This window comes from Myotis davidii, unplaced genomic scaffold, assembly GCF_000327345.1.
Source record: "Myotis davidii unplaced genomic scaffold, ASM32734v1 scaffold677, whole genome shotgun sequence".
NCBI classification, from domain to species: Eukaryota; Metazoa; Chordata; class Mammalia; order Chiroptera; family Vespertilionidae; genus Myotis; species Myotis davidii.
Window position 1 is genome coordinate 684516 of NW_006288363.1, and position 20500 is coordinate 705015.

At 42.3% G+C, this 20500-nt stretch overlaps 1 protein-coding gene across 1 annotated transcript in view; it reads right to left on the minus strand.

Annotated features, from left to right (window-relative positions):
• Positions 1 to 204: 204 nt before the first annotated feature.
• SEPT10 (septin 10) overlaps positions 205 to 20500 on the minus strand; it is a 51797-nt gene continuing 31501 nt past the window's right edge. The window contains exons 8-10 of the mRNA XM_015561679.1: positions 8912 to 9044; positions 3022 to 3203; positions 205 to 1403 (exon numbers count right to left, since the gene is read on the minus strand). Of these exons, the coding sequence (XP_015417165.1) occupies positions 1388 to 1403; positions 3022 to 3203; positions 8912 to 9044 (331 nt within the window). The 3' untranslated portion in view covers positions 205 to 1387. The remainder of the gene's footprint in view (positions 1404 to 3021; positions 3204 to 8911; positions 9045 to 20500) is intronic.

Here is a 20500-nt window from a genome sequence, read left to right on the forward strand (position 1 = left end):
GGCTGGGCTCTGTACAACAGGTCACCTGCCTGCAGGGACGCCCCCGCCTCTCCTTCTCTCACCTTCCAGAACTTGAACATTACTTATCCTGAGACGAAGTTCAGAGCTTTTTCTGTGATACTTACTTTACTACAGTTGAAAAAGGCTGAGAGATATTTGTGAATTTCAAATATAAAAATGGGAAGTAAAGTATTTGTCCAGATAAATTGTGCTAAAAAATGAAAGGTTTTATTTGCAACTTATACAACTTCATAAAAAAAGCACTGTTCAGAATCTAACATAGGCTAACTTAAACATTTTGTTGCCTGAAAAATACTGGTAATATACTTGTTTTAAAATAGTTCAGACATACAATTAAATGAACTTTGATAAAATGTTCCTTGACAGCTTGTAAACAGAAAAATTAATGTAATTTATACACATTTTAGTAAATATGCAGATATATTTTATTTGTCAAGAGTAAATGTCAGTTTTATTTAGAATATTTAGGTACAAAAAATAAAAAATTATATACCTATGACTGTTAAGAAAAAGTTAATTGTTCTGAGACTACTACTAAGGCACTGATATGAATTATCTAAATGTTTATATCTTTAATATTCAGATGCTCATAGCTATTTTCTTAGAAATATTTTTAGTAAGGTAATTCAATCTTATTTTTCCCTTGGAAGACAGTTTTAAGCAACAAATATGTAATACATCCTAATAAAAATACTGTGATAACACCGATTCAAAAGTACTTATCACTAGAAAAAGGGTTTATAGATGTGGGTGTTTTTACTTTTAAACTCTTTTTTTTCCCATCATCATACATCAGCCACAAGACAGTGTACTGAAGCATGGAAGACCATCATATTATATAAAATTTTATACAAAAGCTTAGGATCATGTTACTAACTGGATAATTATATCAAAAATTAAAAAGTTCTATAAAACTATTGAGAGGTTAGAGTTTTAGGTACATAATACATTTTAAAACATATTCTCAAACTTTTACCTTTCGTGTGCACAAAACAAAAGGTTCATCTTAGAACGTAAATGCGATCAGCCTGATGTGAGCGAGCTCTGCTGTGGAAGGCCGCGGCACGGCTGTGGTGGTGCTCTGCAGAGTGACAGTAAGTCGGCAGGAGAGGCAATGATCTCGATCCATCACAAACCAGCAGCTTAAAACTTCACAGCAGTGGATGCACAAGTTCCATCACCCACTCTGCTTATGTATTGACCTTATACTTGAAAGTATTTTTCCATAAAAGACAGTAACTGTGGCCATTTGCCAGATATAAAATAACTGATACAGCAAATAAATTGAGCAAGAAAATCACAGCATATTTCTAACTTTTTAATAACTTTTGCTTGTGATGACCTTCTGTGATCTGGAACCTTTGTTTTACATAAAATTGGGGCTGAAAAAAGAGAGAGAAAAAACTTTTGATTGGTACAATATACAATCAACTAAAAAATAAAAATTATTAGAACCAATGGTTTTACAAAGCTTTTCCAGAAAGAGCAAATATACATCTAATGTCTATAGGATATCTAGTTATGGAACTTTGGAAAGGGAAAAAAAAACCCACCAAAATCTATTTTCTTCTGGACGAATGCTGAAACTATGGGCTTGGACCTGATTTTGTAATCAAAAGCTCATACCAACGATTCTCAAGTGGAACAGGGTGATAATTTCCACAAGGTAAGTGTAAACTGTCTTTCATATATGAAATAAATATGGGGGACCCAATTTTAGTAACACTGGATTAAGATAAAAAGATAAGTAAAAGGTCCCATACCTTTGTAATAAAAAGCAATAAATTATATTTATAGTTTGCCTTTTAAAATTCAGTGCTTGAATAAACATAGCTATTATTCATCATATTATGCTTGCTATGGACCAGGCACTGTGCTAGGCTCTGGGGATGGATACATCCATGAACAAAATAGATCCATGCCCTCATGGAGCCAATGTTAAAAGTTCATACATGAGAATTCTTCTTTCTTCCCCCCAAAGCAATAAATATACCAAAACCCTGTGAATTTACTTCTCCACGGTTCAAAAATAGAAAGCTAGCATGGATTAGCATCGTTTTCCTAACTATTCTCAAGTGGAGTTACAATGATCTGAAAATGCTGGGTTTGAAATCAGACCTGGTTTTGAATTCAACAATGGAAGGGTTGCTCTGTAAGGACATAAGGAGGACAGATGCTGCTAGAGCAGTGACAATTGGAGAAACCGAGGCAAAGACCACAATGGAGAATTTGCAACAGCACAAACAGGCAAACTGACAAGGACATATTAAGTGGGAGAAATAAAATGAAGGACACAAAGTACAAAAGAGGAATAAAACCTTATTTTCTAAAACTTTGGTAGTTTCGATTGTGACACATACCCCAACCTATAAGCCTTGAGAATATCATCCAAATGCTACTCATGCCGCCCCATTGTACTGGGACCCTCTCTACCTTCCTCTGCATCATTGCGTCCACCATTGGTTTCATAAGCTCTGACATCAAAGCACAGGAGTTCACATCGATAGCCTGGTTCCCTTATTAAAATAAAAATTCTCACAAAATCATTATCAGTAGTATTTATTAAAATAAAGTGAACCTAAGAATTAGTATTTTTAAATCAAATATTATTTGACATCTATGATTCCACAAGAAAGCATACAGCTTCCAATTAGATAAGAAATTCAACGTAACTAATGGTAGGTCAGCAGTGTATTAAAGCCACAGGCTTGGCTATAAAATAAGAGCAGCTGACTTTTCCCCCCCAAGTAATGATATATTTTACATTGTGATGTGTTTTTATTTCATTCATTCTTTCATTTTGCCAAATATTTAATGAGCACCTAATATATGCCAGGTGCTATTGTAAATGCCAGGGAAGCAGCAGTGAACAACAAGCTGACCACAGGAGGCAGACAAGGAAAAGGAAACAGACAGAAGCACAATAAAGATCAAATAGGGCAATGAGAGGGAGAGGGAAAGGGAGAGGCTACCCGAGGTGGGTGGTTGGAAATGGCTTACTTCTTACGGTCTTTGTCCTTCTTCAGGTTGCTGCCCATAAAGGTCTGGTTCTGGTATATCTCGGAGGTAGCTTTCTTTTTAGAGAAAGAGATTATTTCTTCTTCCAAAAGTCTTCTCTTCTCCTCAAGCTTCATTCTCTCTTCTTGGTGAACTCTTTTGAGGTGCTCGAATTTGGCCTGCAGCTGGGAAACAAGGTGCAGCTCTTAGCAGTGGCACAGAATGGCTGCAGCTGGCAGGGGTGTCCTCCTGCTTAGAGCACACTTATATTTCATGCTAATGAACACAACATCTGCACGAGCCAGCAGCTGCGCAGGGGTGTCCTCCTGCTGAGAGCACACTGCTAATTCATGCTAATGGACATAACATCTGCACAAGCCAGCAGCTGGGCAGGGCTGTTCTCCTGCTTAGAGCACACTGCTAATTCATGCTAATGGACATAACATCTGCACAAGCCAGCAGCTGGGCAGGGCTGTTCTCCTGCTTAGAGCACACTGCTAATTCATGCTAATGGACACAACATTTGCACAAGCCAGCAGCTGGGCAGGGCTGTTCTCCTGCTTAGAACACACTGCTAATTCACGCTAATGAACACAACATCTGCACGAGCCAGCAGCTGCACAGGGGTGTCCTCCTGCTTAGAACACACTGCTAATTCATGCTAATGGACACAACATCTGCACGAGCCAGCAGCTGCGCAGGGCTGTTCTCCTGCTTAGAGCACACTGCTAATTCATGCTAATGGACATAACATCTGCACAAGCCAGCAGCTGGGCAGGGCTGTTCTCCTGCTTAGAACACACTGCTAATTCACGCTAATGAACACAACATCTGCACGAGCCAGCAGCTGCACAGGGGTGTCCTCCTGCTTAGAACACACTGCTAATTCCCGCAAATGAACACAACATCTGCATGAGCCAGCAGCTGCACAGGGGTGTCCTCCTGCTTAGAACGCACTGCTAATTCACGCTAATGAGCACAACATCTGCACGAGCCAGCAGCTGCGCAGGGCTGTTCTCCTGCTTAGAACACACTGCTAATTCACGCTAATGGACACAATATCTGCACAAGCCAGCAGCTGTGCAGGGGTGTCCTCCTGCCTAAAGCACACTGCTAATTCATGCTAACGAACACAGCATCTGCACAAGCTGCCTGGTGGCTCAAGTTCGTGCTTCAGAAAAAATTTAATTATGAATTTGCCTTAGCAACTTTAATTTTAAATAAGTTCCCATGCAAAAAAAAATGCATGAACAAAATATAATGAGAAACCATAGCCTCAGGAACAAACCTGTTTTTAAAACACGACCTTTTCTTGAAGTTTTTATTTTCTTGCTCTAGTTTCTCCACAAAGTCTCTTCAATTAGATTTTCTAAAATCTATGCTTAATAAAGGTAAAGAACACAAATTACAGAAGCAAGTTATAAAAAAGGAAAAAGGAACCCTTATTTTCCAAATTAAGTTATCATTTGTAGTGAGGAAGCTGTTAAAAGTTATACTGAAAAATCTGTTTGGGAAGTTAAGTGTCAATTGTCAATTAAAATCAAGAACCTTAAAAATTGATTCTATTTTTCCAGTCATTGACCTTCTTGAAATTTAAACTAAATCAAGAAACCCTAAATTCAGAGAAATAATACTCACTGTAGTATGTACACCATAAGGAAAAAACATAGTCTGTGTCTAATAGAAATAAAGTTAAACCATAAATTTACGTTGAATAACTCAATGCAGCCATGAACACAAGTTTTACAAAAGTTTATAACATTATAACATGAGGTTTCCCTGGTTAATTGGTGTTAATCTGAAAACAAATCTGGGCACTTCAGTGGACTCCATATGAATCCGCTGTGTGCCGTGTATATAAGCACAACATTCTAAATCTTGATTTAAAAAAAAAAAAAAAGATACCTTTTCTTTTCTGATCTCCAACCCTGGTTAAACAAATGTTAAATTAGTCTTTTTAGTTTTAGGCAGCAACCTAGCATTCAATAAAAGTAAAACTTGGCTTCCAAAAAGATGGCATATAATAGCTGAGGAAATAGAAATATGCTACTAGCAACCAGAGGCTGAGGGTAGAAACTGGAGAGAGCTAAACCCCACCCTAATAAACAGTAAATGTCCCATATATGGAGCAGTGTGTCCTGAGCCAGAAAACCCGACGGAGGTCTGAGACGAAGGTGGGAGAAGCTGAAATAGGTGAGTGACCTGCTGCCTTAGATCCTTTCTGAGGGGGCCATTTCAGAGAAGCACAGTACTTGGTGCTGGTTTATTAAATGGTTTCTGCTTCTATAAAAAGGTGTGTGTGTGAGTGCACATGTGTTTACAGGGCGGAACTCATCCAGCTGTCACTCCCATCAGTGGTATAAAGTCTACAGCTCTCTGAGCATATGTGTGTCCCTTGTAAATATGGGAGAGGAGCGGCGTGGAGGCTGAAACAAAAACTGAGACTACAGGGGCAGATCTGTGTTATTGTGAATAGAGTCAGAGAGCTGATTACTTAAATGGGTTCTTTATAAACCTACATCAATTATCTCTAAAGGTTTATATACAGAGTGCTTCATATATTTCATTCCTGAGGTTGATAAAAATTCCAGGAAAACTGTAACAAGAACAATGTTTTAAATGGGGGAGTGGGAAAGGTGTGAATGGGAACATTATTCATATTATGTGGCATTCACAGCTTTGATAGCAACAATCTATTCCATGTACATGAAGCACTCACGGTTCCATTAGTCACTGCAACAGGCATTTATTCAAACGTACATTCAAATGCTAATCACAAAAGTTAAAAACAATACACCTTTTGTGCTCCTGATAACTACTCGCCAATGCTCTTAAGACTATCACCAATATGGTACATTGCTGTATCTTTTGTTAACATTATTTCTAAGAATGTCATACATTCTGATATTCAATGATCCTTTTAAACTTATCAATTTTTAGAAACAAATGCTAAAGACAGCATTCCTCTTTGATTGAACTAGATCAGTGATGGCGAACCTATGACACATGTGTCAGAGGTGACATGCGAACTCATTTTTTTTATTTTTCTTTGTTAAATGGCATTTAAATATAATGCCATTTAACTATAATGGCATAAAATAAATATCAAAAATATACATCTTTGTTTTACTATGGTTGCAAATATCAAACAATTTCTATATGTGACACGGCACCAGAGTTAAGTGTTTTTCAAAATGCTGACATGCCGAGCTCAAAAGGTTCGCCATCACTGAACTAGATTCTTTACTGTGTGTTCTGTGCCTCCCACTGGCCTTTTTGCAATGACTGCCTGGAAGGCGAGCTGCCTGTGCTCACTGAGAAGTCACCTTGGGCCTCAGTTCTCAGCTGCACCTATGGTGAACGAGCCCTCCTTCCTGCCCTGTATTATAAGTCTTCTTCCTGTATTCTCATGTTCTGTATTTTTACTGGAGCTGTATTTTTACTGGAAATCATATAGAAGACTTTTGAAAATAAGGCCTAAATTAAATGAAATATTAACGACAGAGTAGACATATATAAAATGGGGAAGTAGTAATGATGTAATGATGGTTATGTGCTTTATTGGAGGGATAAATAAAAACTGTACTTTTCTTGTAGTAGGGGAAAAAGAATGGGAAATCTGCATATAATACATACCATGCCTCATTAGTACATTCAGAATGATGTAATAAAGATGTAAGAAAGACAACATTCAGACATTATCTTGAGATAACATTTGTTCTGTGCATCTCCCTACACTAGTTGTCTATTTAATGTTCACAACATTTTCAATTAATTATATAATAAAATCCAGTTTTATACAAAATATAAATTAAGAGGTATTTGTTTTATAACATTGGCAAGGATATTTTAAATAACAAGGTCTCCTAATATGGAATTAAGTAATGTTTTGGGTTACCAAAATTATCTTTTTGTTGGTGACTGCCAGTATCTTATTGACATAACTAACTTTAAAATGTTGGCAGTCAAGTATTGTGATCAAATATCCCAGTTTACCCTGAAGAGACTTGGTTTACACCTACTTATTGCCCCAGTGTAATTATTAATAAGCCTCTTTTCCCTCTAAAACCATCGTAATTAAGGCAATAACGTATCCTGTCTTCCTCAGCCCTGGAGTAGATGATTCTAGTCTCACGGAGTAATGATGATTGACTAGACGCCCTTCTTCAGCAAACTGACCGTAACTCTGTCAAGTAACAGTGGCTTAACAGCATGAAAAGTGGTCATGAAACAAGCAGGCCAGTAATCTACTGTCTCTAAAACTACATAATTAAAAGTTTAGAACTCCTGTGACAACTGATTGTTGGTGCTTTAGTTTCAAATTAACTTCGTTTGTTCAATACATACTCTTAAGCATTTGAATCATAAAAATAAAACTCTACAAAGCACTTACTAACAAATAGTATTCCTCTTTTTCTTTCAATCATTTAATCACCTGAATTTTTAACATCCTTTTAAATAATAAACATTTAAGCAAAATATTTTTATGTGGAATTTTAAAAATTAAAACTTATCTATACACCACTTCTGTAACTTTTCTCCTCACTGGAGAGACAAGGAATCCTAATCTATGAGAAACTCTTGGAAGAATTTCACTCCACTACCACCTTAAAGACTAATCCATTGATTAAAAGAAAAACCAGCATCCTTATTTCCTACTCATCACAACTCCTTCCTCCTCAATATTTGTATTTTAAAATAGCTACAAAGTAGGGACTAGTTTAAAAGAGAACAAGAAACTAAAGAAACAGAACACCCAAATGCAATGAGACCTGTGATTTAATTCTGGTTCAAAAACAAAAATCACCAAACAAAAAGAAATAATAATAGACAATCTTGAGACAACTGGGGAAATTTGAATATGGATTAGTGATTAGGCGAGATTATGGCATTCCCATTAATATTCTTAGGTGTAAATTGGTACTATGGTTATGAAGAAAAATACACCTAACCTTTAGAGATGCACACTGGCGTGTCTAGAGATAAAGTGCCATGATGTCTCAACCAGCGTTCAGATGACCAGGAAAAATACACATGCAGGTACATACACATAGATACCCGCATACACACACATGTGCAACATACGCACATGTAAAATAAAAATGGGAAAATGTTCCCTACTAAATCTAGGTGTGGGAGGGACACAGGTGTACTCTGGATTCACTTTTTTATTATCTGAAATTTTTCCAAAGACCAAAATTCAAATTATAAGTAGGATATATTAGATTATTTTACCAAACCATTTACTATTTTAATATCAAGTACTGTAAGTGTACCTGACATAATAAATTTGTAAAACTAATTACAAATAACTCTTCAGGGACTCTTGTGTTATCAAGGTCACTTGTATTAACATTTCTGTCTTCTGGAAATTTTTTTGCAGCTCACCCTTTTTGAGCCTCATTTGAAAATGCGGCCATTTACTTAAAAGTAGCCATTGCAATTAGGTCTACAGATCTATAGAAAATAGCTTAACAAATAAAATTAAAATTGTTGCTTGAAGAATGAGAAGCAAACAGAACTAAAGGAATTCACTGCTGATGTTTAGCTGTGCCAAAGGTCATTTAGACCAAAGGTCATCTAAACTCTCAAAAAGGGCTTTAGCAAGCCAGAGCTACACATTTCTGGCTCCTGGTTAAGATACTTAAAATACGTCTTAGTAAACTGGTGCATTACAAGTTCTTGATAAGCCACTTCTAAAGGATGACCATTTGCTCATAATGGCCAAAATTGATTTCAGACTACAATTTTTTAAAAGACTAGGTGTATAAAATAGCTAGTTTTTAAAGAATAACATGTAGTCTCCAAATGCATCTCAACTAAATTGAGATAAATCCCCCAAATTAATAGGACACCTAAAAAAATGCAAATCCCAACAAACTAGTGTACTTGCCTCTCTTTCAGCTTCTTTTAGTATGGCTTCTTTCTCCTTCACCCGGTGCACAAACATCTGCTTCATTTCATCTTCCTTCCTCTGACGTTCCCCATAAATTTCGTGTCTTTTGGCTTCATAGGTCTCTTGAAGACTAAAAAGTTTTTATAGTAATCTCATGTTAAAAATGTGGTGTAACAAACTTGCAAAAATTCAAATATCTCAGGTTAAGTCTCATAACTATAACGTGTCAATATCCTCCTACATACAGCAACCTGAAACATGAGATTTCCCATAGCAGGAAACATACAAAGCCACAGTGCTACAGCTAACAGAGAGCACTAAGAGTTTGAAAACTGCTTTATCAAATCCTTCACAGTAAGTACTCGCATTTTACCTCAAAGGAATTCCTTTCAATCTTTGTTAACTGGCATTACTGTGTCTGGAGACCTCGGAAGTCCTGACATCATCTCTGACTCTTCACTTGTTCTTATCTCCATTTCTGATCACCAAGGCCTGTGAACCTGAAACATCATCTAAATCTAGTCTTCTTTTGATTTCTACAGTTTTCCTGTTACAGGCCAACTTGATCTCTGTGATTTTCTGTCTTCACTACTACAATAATATCCTAATTGATCTCTGCATTTTTAGTTCTCCTTTCTTGAACTTAGTTCTTCTTGCCACTCCTAAGTTTTCACCAAAACCACAGAGCTCACTACCTTTTCCTCTGCATTAGAGTTTATCTACAGAATAAAGTCCCACTTCCTCAGAGAGCACTTAAGGAACTTCACAATGTGACCTAATTCCACCTTTCCAGATTCATTTCTTCCAAACAAACCCAAACCCCCTTAGGTCCCAGCCATACCGGCCTATTCACTCCCTAAAGCATCCTACATGCTTCATGCTTTAATCTGCCGCACCTCAGCTAGCAACTCCTCTGCTTCCAATGCTATTGCCCCCTCCTCTACCCAGCTCTTCCTTAAGGCCAAATTCAAATGCAACTTCCACTCTAAAGTCTTCTCTGATTTTCCCATTTGGAACTAGCTGACCCTTCCAAGCACTCCCATAGCATTGTGTTCACACCTCTTCCCTGTCATTAATAGCCACCTGCCTCTCTTCTAACAGACAGACCATCTTTATATTTTTAACCCCATTCTGCAGCAGAGCTCTCTAGACATTTCAGTGTGTTCGTAAATGTTCATTTAATGACAGAAATTGTCAGGATGTTGAGCCAAATTTAACCGAGCAGAGCAAGGACTGTCCAAAAAAATATGATAAATTGCCCTGGCCGGTGTGGCTCAGTAGTTGGAGCATCAGCCTGTGCACAGGTTTTGGGTTCGAATCCCAGTCAAGGGCACAGACCTGGGTTGCAGGTTCAATCCTGGCCCCAGTTAGGGCTCCTACGGAGGCACCTAATTGATGTTTCTCTCTCTTTCTCTTTCCTCCTCCCACCTTCTTTTCCATTCTCTCTAAAAAGCAATGGGGGGAAATGTGATAAATTAAGAAATTTTAGGAAAAGAACCCAAGTCAGTACTTCTGGAAGGAGCAAGCATGTTTAGGCCCTATGCAGTATAACTCTATACAGCTGGGGTTTTGTTTGTTTGTTTTTAAACTTTTACAAATTGATTTTAGAAAGCAAGAGAGAATCATTGCACATCGGGAAGACGCTCTTTTTTTTTTTTTAAATAAATACCCTTCATGGTTAAAAGAAAAAAAAAGAAATTTTACCAATTTAAAATACTATAACTGGAAAAGTACATATTTTAAGTATAGAATTCTATAAGTTTAAGGAAAAATAAAGAAATGTTGCATAGTAGTTACCATGGCTGCCAGTGAATGTGTGGTACACATAACAGGCATTCCAAGGAAGACCAGATCCTGAACACTGTCTGAGAGCATGGATGGACCCAGAGAACACCATGCTCAGTGAAATAAGCCAGTCAGAGAACGACAAATACCATGTGGTTTCACTCATATGTGGAATCCAAAGAACAAAATAAACTAATAAACAAAATAGAAACAGACTCAGATAGAGACTGACAGCTGTCAGATGGGACGGGGAGGCAGGGCTAGGTGAAAAAGGTGAAGGGATTAAGCAACAACAACAAACACAGACAACACTATGGTTATTGCCAAGGGAAAGGGGGAATGTGGGGAGATGGGAGAGGGTAAAGGGAAGGAGGATAAATGGTCACGGAGGAAAGACTTTGGGTGGAAAGCACACAATAAATATACAGATGATGTATTATAAAATTGTACACCTGAAACCTACATAATTTTATTAACCAATGTTACCCCAGTAAATTCAATAAAAATTAAAGAAAGAGTAAAGCTTATAAATGTACAAAATGCTCTGGATAATCATATACGTGCTTCAAATTCAAGGAGGCACGCTGAAATTAACTTTAACTAAAAGCATTTTAGTTTTTGACAGGTTTCTTGTTTTTCTGTATTTGTTCTGGTAGTATTTTAAAGAAGCCTCTAAATCTATCAGGTTACTTTCACCATTTTCAGAAACCTCACCACATTCTGCTGGTCTTACACTGGGGAAGTAGCCTTTAATGACAAACTTGGTTTAAATAATGTCTTGAATTCATATCAAATGTAAGTTTTTAAAAATTCTTCTTAATCTACTTATATAAGCACTTGGAGTTGCTTAGGAGGAAAAGAAATCTACCCAGTAAAAAGACCTAACATCTGTTGATTAGTTGTTAGCAGTGAGTTACTTGTCTGGGTTCCTTTCAGTAATTCCGTGGCAACTAAGGGCAACCGGTAAGAACATGCATTAATACTCTGCTTTACAGGTAAGAAAACTAAAGAGAGGTACAGTAATCTGCTCAAAGTAACACAGTTGGGATACGAGCCAGAGCCAACCTGCTCGAAAGCCATCCTAACCGCCATGACAAACTACGCTGAAGTCTTAGCAAAAAGATAACAGATGGGTGCTCTACATTTCCACCTCACCACAGCGCTTTCCCACATGGACAATCAATACTAACAATAGCCTAGGTGGTCATCACACCCTCACGCATCACGCCCTAACGTCGTCACAAGATGGACATCACAGATGGCCATGCGCATAGCAGAGGCGGGGCCTGGTGGAGGAGGCGAGTCGCAGCAGAGGAGGGCAGCTGTGGGCAATCAGGTCGGCAGGGGAGGACAGTTTGGGATGATCAGGTCAGCAGGGGAAAGCAGGGGAGGGCAGCTGTGGGCAATCAATCAGGCCGGCAGGGGAGGGCAGTTGGGAGCAATCAGGCCAGCAGGGTAGGTGAATTGGTGGCGATCAGGCCAGCCGGGTAGGGCAGTTGGGGGCAATCAGGTCAGCAGGGGAGGGCAGCTGGGGGCTATCAGGCTGGCAGAGGAGCAGTTAGGTGTCAATCCGGCTGGCAGAGGAGCAGTTAGGTGTCAATCAGGCTGGCAGGCAGGTGAGCGGTTAGGAGCCAGAGGTCCTGGATTGTGAGAGGGATGTCTGAGGGGGTCCCAAATAGGAGAGGGTGCAGGTCGGGCTGAGGGACAGCCCCCCCCCTTGCACGAGTTTCGTGCACTGGGCCTGTAGTGTAAATTATAAAGCTAACTGCAAGTACAGAAGTCTTTCAAAAGGCAGTAAAGAAACCCTTAGAGCTGAAAGGAAATGGTTTATAAAGTTAGTGTTATAAAAGTAATGCTACCATTTTTTACTATCAAACAAAAATGAAAAATAGTTTCTTGCTCTACTATTCTAGTAGCTTGTTGTCATGAATGTTTAATGTAATGTATTACTATAGTTGCAAATATCATTGATTTAAAGCAAAGTTGAAGACCAAACAGGAAGAAAAAATGCTCAGATGCTCATGTTCACCAAGAAAACCACTGCAGTCCCTGCACTTTGTGCTCCATGTTGGTCCTGGTCCTCAAAAACGTGATGGGCTTTTTCTATTTCTACTGTTGACTAAATACTTACAAGTTCACTATTTACTTATAAACACTTTCAAAGACACAAAATTGTATGACATAAAAGATTATATGAAACACTTAAGCAAGTCTAAAATACTACCCAACCTTCCACTCAAACTTTAGGTCTCTCACACTTCAAGGTAAGTGATTTGTATACACATGTTAAAGGTGATCAACTGTAGGAGCAAGACTGGTTATGTCCATCTAAAATAACTTGGGGATTTAAGTAGGTTTATAAAAGCATGTTTCATACAGCTTAAATAACTGAAGATCAGTTAATTAATATGCTAAGAACATAATGCCAATTACTTGAACTTCATAATAAACGGATAATCAGTGCAGGCAGATTAGGAAACTAACTATGACCTGGCAGAAGTACTCAATAAATGTAAATGAAAAACAAACTAAAAGAGTAGCTATGAAGAGGGCTAGTAAAGAGAAAGAAAGGCCATCCTAAAAGGTTCATGTAACTATTTTTTTTACATAGTAGAGGTCCGGTGTACAAATTTATGCACAGGTGGGGTCCCTCTGGGTGGCCTGTGGGGATTAGGCCACCTGCAGCTCCTACCTACTGCACTCACTCATCCCAGCCCCATTGCGCCTGCCGTAGGATCGCGCCCAATCAGTCCCAATCAGTAGAGCTCATGCCACTGCCACAGCAGCATTTGCCAGCCCTGCTTCAGCGCCCTCCTGAGGGGGTGGCCTGTGAGATCGGGCAGAAACTGGCTGACATCCCCTGAGAGGTCCCGGATTGCTAGGAGGTGCAGGTGAGTCCAAGGGACCCCACTGGTGCAAGACTGGAGCCAGGGACGGACCGCGGGAGGGCTCCAGGGCGCGACCAGCCCATCTCACTCAGTCCTGATTGGCCGAACCCCAGCAGCAAACTAACCTACTGTTCAGAGCATCTGCCCCCTCATGGTCAGTGCATGTCATTGTGACTGGTACACCAGTTGACTGTCTGCCCCCTGGTGGTCAGTGCACGTCATAGCGAGCAGATGAGCAGCCTTAGCATATCATTAGCATATTACGCTTTGATTTGTTGAACAGTCGACCAGTCACCAGGTGACCGGACACTTAGCATATTAGGCTTTTATTATATAGGATAGTATTAAGGGACTGACTTACATGCCAACCAAAGTATAGTGACTACTAGAGGCCTGGTGCATGAAATTCGTGCATGGGTGCGGTCCCTAGGCTTGACTGGGGATCAAAGCGTGAGCATCTGGTGTGGAAGGGTAGGTTCCAGCTGACCTCTGGGCAGCACCTGGGCCCCCAGGCCCCCGTGCACCCCTCCCCAACCGCCTGAGTCATGGCGCCCGAGTCCCCATGCAGAGATGTGGTGAACATGGCCAGACACTGTGGGCCAGGGTGCAGCGTGGGCCTCTGGACCGCCCAGCAGCACCACATGAAAGCCGGGTGGGAGCATGATCTCTTCTGGCCAGCCTCGCAGACTGGCTCCAGCACAAACCCACGGGGAACCAGACCAGTTCCTGCGGACCTGGAGGCTGCAGCCCGGCTCACCTGGAAGAGGTCACACCGGTGCGGAACGGGCTCCTCATGTGCATCCAGCACCTGAGCATGGGGGCTTCCCTGATGTCCCAGGGGAGGGTAGCCGGGGGAATGAGAGTGACCTTGGTGGACACCCCGCATTTTCACCCCACCTCTATCCCCATCACCCCCGTCCCCAGGTAGCTGGCGAGAGGCCACAGCCCCCTGCCCAGGTGCCACAGGAGGTTGGTCACGACCATTCACCCCCAGTTCTCTGTCCTAGCTGGGGCCTGGCCCCGATAGGGCGATCAGGGCCTGCCGGCCACTGGTCACCATCTGCGGGGCGATTGGTTGCGGCCAGGTCCCCCACCCAGCTCCCTCGGTGCCTGGGCACCAGGCAGTGGCCCTGCCCCCCACCGCCGATTGCCATCTGCAGGGTGATCGGTGGGGCGATCAGGCTCCTACTCTCACCCGCCTTGGCCTGGTGCCGCTCGCTCACCTGCTCCACCATCCTGCCACGGTCCTGTTTTTGTCAGGGCCCATCGGGGCCAGCAGTGCCTCCACTGCCGCTAGCTGCCAGCACCAAGTTGCTGACACCTGTCATGTTCCGCACTCCCCCATGGTGGTCAGTGCATGTCATAGCAAGCTGTTGAACTCCGAGTAAAGGGGACAATTTACATATTAGGTTTTTATTATATAGGACTAGAGGCCCGGTGCACAAAAAATTGTGCACTCGGGGTTGGGGGGGGGGGATCACTCAGCACGGCCTGTGCCCTCTCGCAGTCTGGGACCCCTCGGGAGATAACGCCCTGCTGGCTTAGGCCTGCTCCCGGGTGGCAGAGGGCAGGCCCAATCCCTAGGTGCAGCCCCTGGCCGGGCTCAGAGCAGGGCCAATTGGGGAGTTGGGGTGCCGCCACCTGTCATGCACACAGCAGGGCGGATCGGGAGGTTGCGATGCCACCTCCAGTCATGCTCAGGGTAGGGTCGATTAGGGGGTTGGGGCACTGCCCCCTGTCACGCACAGAGCAGGGCCCATCAGGGGGTTGAGCAGCTCTCCCCTGTCACTCAGCGAATAGGGCCAATAGGGGAGTTGGGGCACTGCCCCGTCACACACAGAGCAGGGCGGATCAGGGGGTTGGGGCGCCACCCTCTACCACCCACAGAGCAGGGCCGATCAGGGGGTTGGGGCGCCGCACCCTGTCACACAGAGCCGCAGGGCGATCAGAGGTTGGGGAGCTCCCCTGTATCAGGCACAGAGCAGGGCTGATCAGGTTGGGGCGCCTTCCCCTGTCACGAAACAGAGCAGGGCAAATAGGGAGGTAGTGGCCCCACCCCCTGTCACACACAGAGCCGCAGGGCAATCAGGGGGTTTGGGTGCTGCCCCCATCATGCTGATCCCGGTGCCAGGAGGCCTCTCGGCTCCGCTGATCCTGGTGCTGGGAGGCATATTACCCTTTTACTATATAGGATAGAGGCCTGGTGCATGGGTGGGGCTGGCTGGTTTGCCCTGAAGGGTGTCCTGGATCAGGGTGGGGATCCCCACTGGGGTGCCTGACCAGCCTGGGTGAGGGGATGATGGCTGTTTGCAGCTGGTCACACACCCTTCAGGGTGGGGGTCCCACTGGGGTGCCTGTCCAGTCTGGGTGAGGGGCTGAGGGCTGTTTTCAGGCTGGTGGTTGACGGAAGCTCCCAACTGCTCCTTTTTTTCTTTTTTCTTTTTAATTCTGGGCCAGCTTTAGCTCTGAGGCTCCAGCTCTTAGGCCTCCGCTGCTGAAAGTGGGTATCTGGTTTGTTTCAGTTCTATAACTGAAACAATGTATAACTCCAGCTCTGACTCCAGCTCTGAGATCCCAGCTCGCTGAAAGCTGGTTTCTGGGGGTTTTTTTTTAGCTTCTATATTTGTTAAAATGTTTCCAAGTGCAGGCTCAGAGGCCTACAAGGCAGGCGGGGAATGTTGGTTTCCTCCGTCACTGAAGCAAGCAAGCCTCATGTTAGTTTCAAGCTGCCTGGCTGCCGGCCGCCATCTTGGCTGGAAGTTAATTTGCATATCTCACTGATTAGCCAATGGGAAGGGTAGCGGTCGTACGCCAATTACCATGTTTCTCTTTTATTAGATTGTTATGTACACCCCAAATTAAATGGGAAAGATTACCCAGAAAATAGAATGTAATTTATTCAAAGTACAAAAGTAATACCTTCCTAAGACATCCTATATTATACAAGGCTAATATGCAATTGACCAAATGGTGGAATGACTGGTCGCTATGATGTGCACTGACCACCAGGGGGCAGACGCTCAATGCAGGAGCTGCCCCCTGGTGGTCAGTGTGCTCCCACAGGGGAAGCGCTGCTCAGCCAGAAGCTCTGAGCCAGGCTCATGGCTGGCAAGCGCAGTGGTGGTGGCAAGAGCCTCTCCCGCCTCCGTGGCAGCGCTAAGCCAGCAGTTAGACATCCCCCTAGGACTCTGGGACTGTGAGAGGGAACAGACCAGGCTGGGGGTAGCCCCCCCCCAAGGGCATGAATTTCATGCACTGGGTCTCTAGTCAGGCTATAATGAACTATGGAAGCTATATCAAATAATTTATCCACAAGTGAGAAGAAACGTTCTGCTGCTCCTGACCCAAGAAATACAGTAGGAAATGCCTTCTGTCTTAAGGACAGCAGGCATGAAAAGGGCAGAGCCTCCCTTACACTGATATCTAGTTCTCTATTTTTCTTGCTTGTCCTCTGCAAGCCACCTACACTCACTGCTCTGTATCCAATCTGTGTAACCAGGCCTAAATTGAAGAAACCTCCTTTCCCAATTTTCCATTCTCCATCTGATCAATAAGCAGATACATCCCAAACTGATAAAATGGTCTGAGCAATCATTGACTCTGACTGCTCACCACCTGCCTATCTCCTTTTTAAAAAAAGTATTTTTATTGATTTCAGAAAAGAAGAAAGAGGGAGAGAGCCAGAAACATCAATGATGACAGAAAAACATTGATTGACTGCCTCCTGCACACTCCCTACTGGGGATCAAGCCTACAATGTGAACATGTGCCCTGATGGAGAACTGAACTGTGACCTCCTGGTTTATGGGTCCACAATCAACCACTAAGCCACACTAGCGGGGCTGCCTATCTACTTTTGGTATCATTACTCTGATTCCCTTTTGGAGTGCTACCTCTCCGCCATGGGATATAGTCTGGCAAGACAATTAATCAGGTTCATCCCAACCTAAGCCAAAACATGGGTACATGTCAAACTGGGCTTACTGAACACTTCACAGCCCATTCCTGTGGTATGGATTGTTGAGCAGAGAATAAAAAGGCTGGAAATGGTTTCAGTTCATTCATTCTGCTCCCAGCACTAGAATAAAACTGGTTCCTACTGGTTCTAAACCAGTGGTTCCCAACCTGTTTTTGGCCATGCCACACCTAAGGATCTCTAAAATCCTGACTCTCCCCTGACCCATGACATAATTCCTATTTCTATTCACAGGAGGAAATCTAAAAGGCCATTAACTTGGTCTAAACAAGCTTCCAAAGAACATGGCATCCATGAAAGAGAAAAATAAAAGAACAAAAGGACAGTTGCAGTACTGAGGAAGGAATCACTAAGAAATTATTTTTTAAAAAATTAAGTTAAATGAAAAAATAGCAAATAAAGTTTCAAAACATAATAGAGAACTGAAATGCATAAATATGTCACAATATATATTTATATACTGTATATGAGGCCCCTAGAACCATAAGAAATGCAAAAAATTCACTGTTAACACATTCTCAAATTACCCTCTTAAAAATCAAATTGCTCCCCTGTGGGGCGTGTGCCCCATGTAGGGAACCACTGTTCTAAACATTCCCTTTGAATCTATAGATCTTGGCCTATGTAGTCTTCCAACTATTGCTCTTTTTGTTTTAGATAGAGTGGTCTTCATTATTTTCAAAGAACTGGAAAGGAAGCAATTGGATTGTACTGCACTGCTGTACTTCCACAGCAAAAACCTGATCCTCAACTTCAACACATCTGACCTCTTCTTTTTTTCTTGAGACCCTCTTCACTTGCTGGTTTCCCTCCTTCCTCTACCCAAGGCTTCTCAATCTCTTCTGCCTCTCCAGCAAACAAATATTAGAGAAACTCAAGGCTGTTTCCCAGGCACCTTTCTTTCCAGATGTACTTCTCTTTCCAAGTAATATCATCCATACTCATATATTCAATTAACCATCTTAAGCTAATTTCTTTGGTCTAGCCCTCTCCTCTGAGCTCCAAATAAATATCCAAAGTGCCATTTGACATTCTCACTTGGATGTTTCAGAGGAAAATTAAAGTCAACAGGTACAGCCCTAGCTGGTTTGGCTCAATGGATAGAGCATCGGCCTGCAGACTGAAAGGTCCTGGGTTTGATTCCGATCAAGGGTACATGCCCGGGCTGCAGGCTTGATCCCCAGTAGGGGACGTGTAGGAGGCAGCCAATTAATGATTCTCTCTTATCACTGATGTTTCTATCTCTCCCTTTCCCTTCCTCTCTGAAATCAATAAAAATTTTAAAAAATAGAAAAATAAAAAAGAAATAAAGTCACAGGTACAAACCTCAGCTTATGATTTCTATCATGGCAGTTACTGTTGTCCTCCCACCCCTCCAAAAAAGTTAGTCTTCCTCCAGAGACACCTACCTTAATGAATGGTACAAACATCTAACTGGCCAATGAAACTATAAATACAGAATAGAAGTCTTCCTCTAGCATCTTCTGGCATCCCCTACCTTTTTAATCTTATTATAGCTAAACAATCACTAAGTTCTTTCAGTTTCATCTTTTAGATACTTTTCTAATTTCACTGCTGTTTCTTTAGTCTCAGCCACATCTCCTAACTGGTTTCTCCTAAGCATCTTTGTACACTCCTTAATACCTTCCTTATATTACAGCTAACAGTGATTTTTTACATGTAAACATGTTATCACTCCTTCAAGGACTTTGCCTTTCCCTTAGGACAAGGACAAAATCCTCCCCAGAGCCTCCATGGTCTTACTCCTGCTTACCTGTCCTCTCAATCTTATGCCATCCCCACTGTCTCCTTTCCGGAGGCCATTTGCTCTCTGCCTTCAGATCTTTACACATCTTGCTCTGCTTTCCCCATGTTATTATAGCTCAAAACAGTAACTGCCTCAGGAAGTCTTCCCTAAGTTTCTGGATTAAACCAGGATACCCTCCCCCCATTATACACTGTCTGCCGTGTAGTGCACATTTCACAACTGGGATTTGTTATGCAATTAGCTGATTTTTCCCACCCCAACAAGAACATAAACTACAACATGGTCAGGACCAAGTGATCATAGTCAGTATATCTGCAGCACTTAGTCCACAGCTTTGTAAACAGTAGACACTTTAAAAATACTTACAATTTTACACAATATTATTCACAGTTGAATCTCAAAGTAACTTCTTCCCAAGTTCCTACTCAAACTCTTCACCCAAATCCTACATAATAGAGGTAATATGCAAATTGACCTCATACCCTCACACAAGATGGTTGCCCTCTTGTGGACACAAGATGGCTGGCAGAGGAGGGCAGTTGTGGGCGATTTGTTATGGCAACCAGGCTAGCAGGGGAGGGCAGGTGGGGGCGATCAGGCCGGCAGGGGAGCAGTTAGGCGTCAATCAGGCTGGCAGGGGAGTGGTTAGGGGGTGGGTGATTAGGCAGGCAGGCAGGCGAGCAGTTGGGAGCCAGCAGTCCCAGATTGTGAGAGGGATGTCTGACTGCTGGTTTAGGCCCGATCCCCGAGGGTTGGAGAGGGTGCAGACTGCGTGAGGGACCCCCCCGCCCCCGTGCACAAATTTCATGCACAGGGCCTCTAGTATTTAATAAGCAACTTAAGTCTACCAGACCTGAGGCCCTGAACCTAACTGTCCCCTATACCTGGGCTCCTGAGCATTAAAGAGAAAAAACCAACATGATATAGAAAAATGTTAGTTACATGCAAACAAGTGGTTAGAATAAGATGGAACTTGGAGACATTGTAGAAAATAGATCTACCTTTCATCTACCTTTCATCTGGCGCCAATATTCCACATTTGTGTGGAAATTACCTAAAAATCGGTACAGCGGTCTGGTAGGGTTAAATTTAACATGTCCCAAACCTCTCAATTACCACACACAACACCCAAAATCTAGCCCTTCCCCAATCTTGCTCTTATCAATAAA